Consider the following 6,212-nt stretch of genomic DNA (forward strand, 5'->3'; position numbering starts at 1 on the left):
GGAAAGAGGGGGAGAGGGAAGGAAGTGGGAATCTTAATCCACACTTCCCTTTCCCTTCTCCTTTTTCCTTCTCCTCCTTAGGCCGGCCCATATGGAGGCGCACCAGCCCCTTGTGGCTGGTGTGTTTCCCCTCTTCGCCCATAAGGCCCATATCTTTTGTCGGGGGTGCCCGAAACCCCTTTCGGTGACCCGATATGTATCTGATACCCCCCGAAACACTTTCGATGTCCGAATACCCTCGTCCTATATATCAATCTTTACCTCTCGACCATTTTGATACTCCTCATCCGGGACTCCAAACAACATTCGGTCACCAAATCACATAACTCATATAATATTATATCGTCATCGAACGTTAAGTGTGTGGACCCTGCGGGTTCGAGAACTATGTAGACTTGACCGAGACACCTCTCCGGTAAATAACCAATAGCGGAACCTATATGCCCGTATTGGCTCCTTCATATTCTACGAAGATCTTTATCAGTCGAACTATTATGACAACATATGTAATTCCCTTTGTCCAACGGTATGTTACTTGCCCGAGATTCGATTATCGGTATCTTCATACCTAGTTCAATCTCGTTACCGGCAAGTTTATTTACTCGTTCCGTAATACATCACCTCATGACTAACTCCTTAGCCGTTTGCTTGCAAGCTTATGATGTGTATTACCGAGAGGGCCCAGAGATACCTCTCCGATACTCAGAGTGACAAATCCTAATCTCGATCTATGCCAACTCAACAAACACCTTCGGAGATACCTGAGCATCTTTATGATCACTCAGTTGTGTTGTGACGTTTAATAGCACACAAGGTATTCCTCTGGTATCCAGGAGTTGCATAATCTCATAGTCGATGGAATAAGTATTTGACATGAAGAAAGCAGTAGCAATAAATTGAACAATCATTATGCTAAGCTAACGGATGGGTCTTGTCCATCACATCATTCTCCTAATGATGTGATCCCGTTATCAAATGACAACTCATGTCCATGGTTAGAAAACCTTAACCATCTTTGATCAACGAGCTAGTCTAGTAGAGGCTTACTAAGGACACAGTGTTTGTTTATGTATTCACACATGTATTAAGGTTTTCGATCAATACAAATATAGCATGAATAATAAACCTTTATCATGAATAAGGAAATATAAAAATAACAACTTTATTATTGCCTTTATGGCATATTTCCTTCACTTTATTCGGTTGTTTCTTTGCATATAAAGCGAAGCGAAAGCCTCTTTTGAGGTCGGGAGAGCCAACATGATTCTTTTGAGATGGTTTACGCCCTAAGCAGCCTCTGATACACTTCTCTCATCTAGAAACAGAGGGGTGACACACTTTGCTTCTTCTTTTTATGAAAAACTTCCAATCTATTCATCTTTGATCATGACAGTACAAAGAACAATAAAGGTAATAAAAATTACAACGATGTGCATGAACCACTTAGAGCATCTCCAATAAATGTGCTATATAAGCCGCGCGTTGAAAAAGATGCCTATATAGAGTGTGCGACAAAAATAACGCTCCAACAGAAGCTGTAAAATAGAGCACGCATAAAGATGAAGCTGTAAATTTAGTGAACACGGGCTGCGGGGCTGCAAATTTGGGACGCCGGCTTGTGCGCGCGGGCTGCTGCATGTGGGGCCACCGGGTTGGGCGTCGTGTTTTTGTGCGTCTGTTAAACCTCCCGCGCGCAAAAATACTATTTCAGCTTTGCAAAACCGTTTTAGCGCGCTGCGCTACCGCGTGTCTGTTGGAGATGCTCTTAGCAACCACTACAAACACTGGATTTGGTGCATAATTTTATTCCCAATCGCTGCACGCGATGGCTACAGCTTACATAACCCCCGCTTATTAAGTGCATGCAGCTCAGATATCACGTCTCACTTGCATCTCAACACCAAAGGCATGAAGCACGTCGGACATGTGCAAGGAGCCTCTACGTCAAGCGTGCACGACGATCTTGGTGTATTTCGTCATATCGGTGGTGGCGCGGCCGCCGGCGCCGTCCAGCGGGATGTAGAAGGGGTAGATCTCGTAGCGCACCCTGCAGCTGCTGTAGTTGATCTGGCAGCCCTGCTGCGCGCCGCAGTAGTCGCCGAACTTGGACAGCGCCACCGAGACGCACTGCGCGCACGCCAGCGGCGCGAGGTCCCGCGTGCACTGCGCCAGGCCGTAGATGGTGACGAACGGCGTGTACTGGTCCTTGGACCTGCCGAGCCCCGCGCGGCCCGACGCCGACGCCTGCGCCGTCGCCTTGTTCATCACCTTCCCCACCGCCTTCTTGAACGGCTTGGGGTCGTCCGCCGCCTGCACGTTCACCAAGATCACGCCGGCGCCCATGTCCGACTGCCCGGCGAAGTCTGTGTCGTCGTACCGCATGAAGCAGAAGTCGTACCTGCACGCGCGTACGTACAGGCCAGCCAAGCTTAGCCAGATGATTAAGCATGTATATCCATCGATCGTTCTAAACTTGTAAGAGGATGATTATAGGAAGTGGTACCATATTCTGGCGTCGGATAGGTAGCTGCAGGCAGTGGGGAGCTGCTTGGCGGCGTCCGCGAGGCAGGAGGAGCAGTCGCTGGCGGAGACGTCGCCGCGGCATTGCGCGAGGCCGTAGACGACGGCGCTATTACCCTTGCCGGCAACGGCCGTGGCGAAGCCTCCCGAGGAGCCCTTGGCGACGAGGTCCGCCAGGACGGAGTCGATGTTGGCCTTGCCGCTGCCAGCGTACCTGGTCCCGGCGCAGTTACTGCCAATGGCGTCCATGGCCATGCCCAGAGGGAGCAGAGCCATGCCGAGAAGCAGCAGCCCGCTGCGCGCTCTGCAAAGTGCCATGGTGCTAGCGATTGAGCTTGCCATGTGTGTGGCGAATGGTGGGAGCTTATAACAAGTGCGAGCGTGCTGCCTTTCTTTGACTGCTTAATTGGATTGCGTACAATGCCAGACGTCGACACTAGAATGAGGCCGTGGACCGAGCTATTGCTGAATCAGCCAAGGGTCCATGCACATGGGCAGAGAGGGATGGGCATATCTTGCATATCTTGCTGCTTGGTACTTGCTACTCCCTCCCTTCGGAATTACTTGTTGCGGGTATGAATGTATCTAGATGTATTTTAGTTTTAGATACATCCATTTCTACGATAAGTAACTTGGAACGGAGGGAGTAGTTGCTACAGCTAGCTGGTTCGCGGCATTTCATGACTCGTTGACTTGTCTTTGTGAGGATGTGGCTTGGTAATGGGTGGCAGGGATTGTGAGAATCCAATGAGTTTTGACTCCCTGTGGAAAAGGCAATCTGGACGCAACGCGCTGTGGAAAATCCGCATTCGATTCCTGGGGCTTCAAAGGAGCAGAGACGGCACCCGTAAAAATAAAAGAGCAGAGACGGAACTGAAAAAGAAAGCTCGTTATTTCGAGCAAGCATTTTATGGATCAAAGATATGTAAGACACACCCTCAGATTTTTCCTTTTTGAGGGGTAGCCACACCCTCAGTTTTTTTTTTTTGAGTGGACACACTCAGTTGTTGAGTTATACTATCGTCGGGTGGTAGAAAACATTTGTTCAGTTATTCACATGGCGATCGCGGACCCCGCTTCGGTGCAAATTCTTTGCTTGACTTGCGATCATGAACCGATGCTGGACCTCGGATAGATTGGCACGAAGAAAGCGGCTGCACCAGGATTCATGCCCTTTCTGTGATCAGCATGAGGAGACGATTGGCCATCTGCTCATCGAGTGCGTTCTTGCACGCAAAGTGTGGGCCAAGGTCTTCACGGCCTTAGGCATTCAGCAGGGCGTGCCGCAACCAGGAGAGACATTACCGGACTGGTGCGCTCGAGAGGGTGTGCATGGGCATCGAGGACGATGCGTACCGTATGCCTCCTTGCCATGTGGGAGCTATGGAAGCACGGGAACGCCACAGTCTTCAATGACGCGAGGGCCTGGCTCCCGCTGTCTCGTTGGTCCTGAGCCGGATGGCGAGTGAAAATAATGTATGGATGCGGATGAGGCTGCTACGAGGAGAGTTGGATGTGTTCTCCGTAGCAACGCCGGAGTGGGCCCATAGCGAGTAATCGGATTAGCTCATAGGTGGACGTCCGTAACGCCGTGTAATCTTTCCTTGTAACATAACTGCGCAAGGCTCTTTCCCTTTTTTTCTATAATATATGATAAGCATACTCATGCGTATTTGAGAAAAAAAACATTTGTTCTAATGGATCACGGCCATTAAGAGTTGGTGATGTAGTATGTGTGATGAGTTGGGAAGTATGCATATTGAGAGAGAATATAAGTAGATGCCGAATCACAGGCGATCGCACACACAGATTCTACACAGGTCGCGGCCTTTAGCTTCCCCTCACTCACCAACAACGTATTTCAAAAAAACTACTGGTTCTCGAAAAAGAAATTAGAGTTTTTATTGATCAAAAAATCATGCAATCAAACAATGTAAATAGAAAACATTTTTTAAAGTGCATTTAGAGGAAAAAAATTAAAAACATATTCACAAAATTGAAACAAGCTCATGAATAAAAAATCATTAAATTTACACAATTGTTAATGGATTTAAAAATCTTTATGAATTTTAAAATAAAACATAAATTCACAAAATTAAATAAATGTTGATAATTTTAAAAAGAAAAGAAAAAAGCAAGAAAAAACAGAGAAAGAACCACCAAAAAACCAGATGGGTCCGTCGAAAAAGTTACCAAAAGTTTTCTTGCAAACCAAATATTTTTTTCAAATTCGTGAACATTTTTCATGTTATACAAATTTTGTGAACTTTTAATTTTTGTGACCTTTTACAAAATCAAACTTTTTCAAATTATGAAAGTTCCGAAGTCATGACATTTTTCATAATTCATGAATAGTTTTTTGCTTTTTTGCAAATTCATGAAGTTTTTTGAAATTATGAAAGCGTCGCAAAGGAGCTCTCGCGGTTGGCTCGATTCGTAGTACATGCATGGGGACCTCCTATTTGCGTCAAATAAGAGGATTGCCACAAAAAGGGAGTCGTGGATGGGCTGACGCATCGCACGAACTACAGCGAGCTGCGAATGAGCCATGCAACTATAGGCTACTAAAGACAACATTTTTAAAATTTTGAGGATATCTTTTAACTAGTTTTTTATCCAAATAATGTAACAGTTTTTTAAAACATGAAAACATGCTGAATATTTTATAAAATTGTGAATAAAAAATAAAAAATCAGCCATGAACCTTTTAGAATGTTCCGAAACCGGTCATGATCCTTAAACCGGATCTGCTTAAAATGGGCTGACTGATTTAACTCGTTCGTTTCTCTCTCCTGTGTCCATTTTGGCAACAGTTTGACGCACTGACCGTCAAATAAAGAATAAAAACAAGGCGCGAAGAATCCAACTAAACACCATGGAGATGGCCCGAGCATAAAACCATGGACGGGAATACCCATTTGCCCTTTTCCATTTTAGCTTGTTGTTGCTTTTTTTCTAGGGTTGTCGATCCATAAGGCGCAATAAATCCCATTCTGTTCAAGCCCATTCTCTAGGCAGATCGTTTTCACTCAAGTATTTGAGAATATCATCTATATAAAGTATTTAAGAATATGCGTCTAAGAAAAGTATTTGAAATCACATACCCCTACCTAACTTTGTCAGGTATCGACAGACAAACTCGTTACCCCCTAACTTGTGAAGTAACAAAAACAGATTATACAACCCTAGTGTGTGTTTTAAAGACGGTTTTGCTGATAGGATGCATATGAAACACGGTTTTAACTACATGGATAAATGATTTCATAAAAAATACATGGATAAATTATGGAAAATAAGCGAAATAATGTGCAACTAATATTTTTAATAATTTTTAAAATCATTTTATTTTTTAAAAATACTCCAAGGTTTATAAAATATGAAAATATGTGAAATATGGCATAATAAATAATCACTTAATATTCTGTCAACATTGATACAAAAAATGCATAGAAGTTTTTCTTAACTGGAGTTGCACATTTTCCCCTATTTTTCTTGTTTACAATTCGGTTGTTTATTTTTATTTCTTTATCAAAGTCTTCATATTTTACTTAGCTTATAGTATTTCATAGTTTATTAATAATTTTTTTATTCTTCATGAATTTACGTATTCATAAAAAAAGGTTTACACAAAATATTTTAAAATCCTTGGTTGTCATATGCACATGTGGTCAATACCACCTTTTGTATGCACA

General features: G+C 43.9%; 1 protein-coding gene across 2 annotated transcripts; it reads right to left on the reverse strand.

The window, feature by feature from the left end:
* Window positions 1–1,765: 1,765 nt before the first annotated feature.
* On the reverse strand, window positions 1,766–2,884 carry LOC119285292 (cysteine-rich repeat secretory protein 55-like). Of its 2 annotated transcripts, none has more exons than XM_037564528.1 (2): window positions 2,504–2,884; window positions 1,766–2,428 (listed from the first exon to the last, which is right to left on the reverse strand). In XM_037564528.1, exons 1-2 carry the CDS (start codon window positions 2,860–2,862, stop codon window positions 1,945–1,947), a joined length of 843 nt encoding a protein of 280 aa, XP_037420425.1. In that variant the 5' UTR covers window positions 2,863–2,884; the 3' UTR covers window positions 1,766–1,944. The 2 variants fall into 2 exon arrangements, with proteins under 2 accessions (XP_037420425.1, XP_037420426.1); XM_037564529.1 differs by having other exon boundaries at window positions 1,766–2,398; window positions 2,504–2,879.
* Between the last annotated feature and the right edge of the window lie 3,328 nt (window positions 2,885–6,212).

Source organism: Triticum dicoccoides, chromosome 4A, assembly GCF_002162155.2.
Source record: "Triticum dicoccoides isolate Atlit2015 ecotype Zavitan chromosome 4A, WEW_v2.0, whole genome shotgun sequence".
In the NCBI taxonomy this organism is placed as follows: domain Eukaryota; kingdom Viridiplantae; phylum Streptophyta; class Magnoliopsida; order Poales; family Poaceae; genus Triticum; species Triticum dicoccoides.

Excerpts from the sequence above, each read along its gene's own strand:
- LOC119285292 (XM_037564528.1), bottom strand. The coding sequence starts at position 2,862 with ATGGCAAGCTCAATCGCTAGCACCATGGCACTTTGCAGAGCGCGCAGC. Across the intron at positions 2,429-2,503 it reads CTATCCGACGCCAGAATATG|CTTGGCTGGCCTGTACGTAC; the intron begins GTACCACTTCCT and ends CATCTGGCTAAG.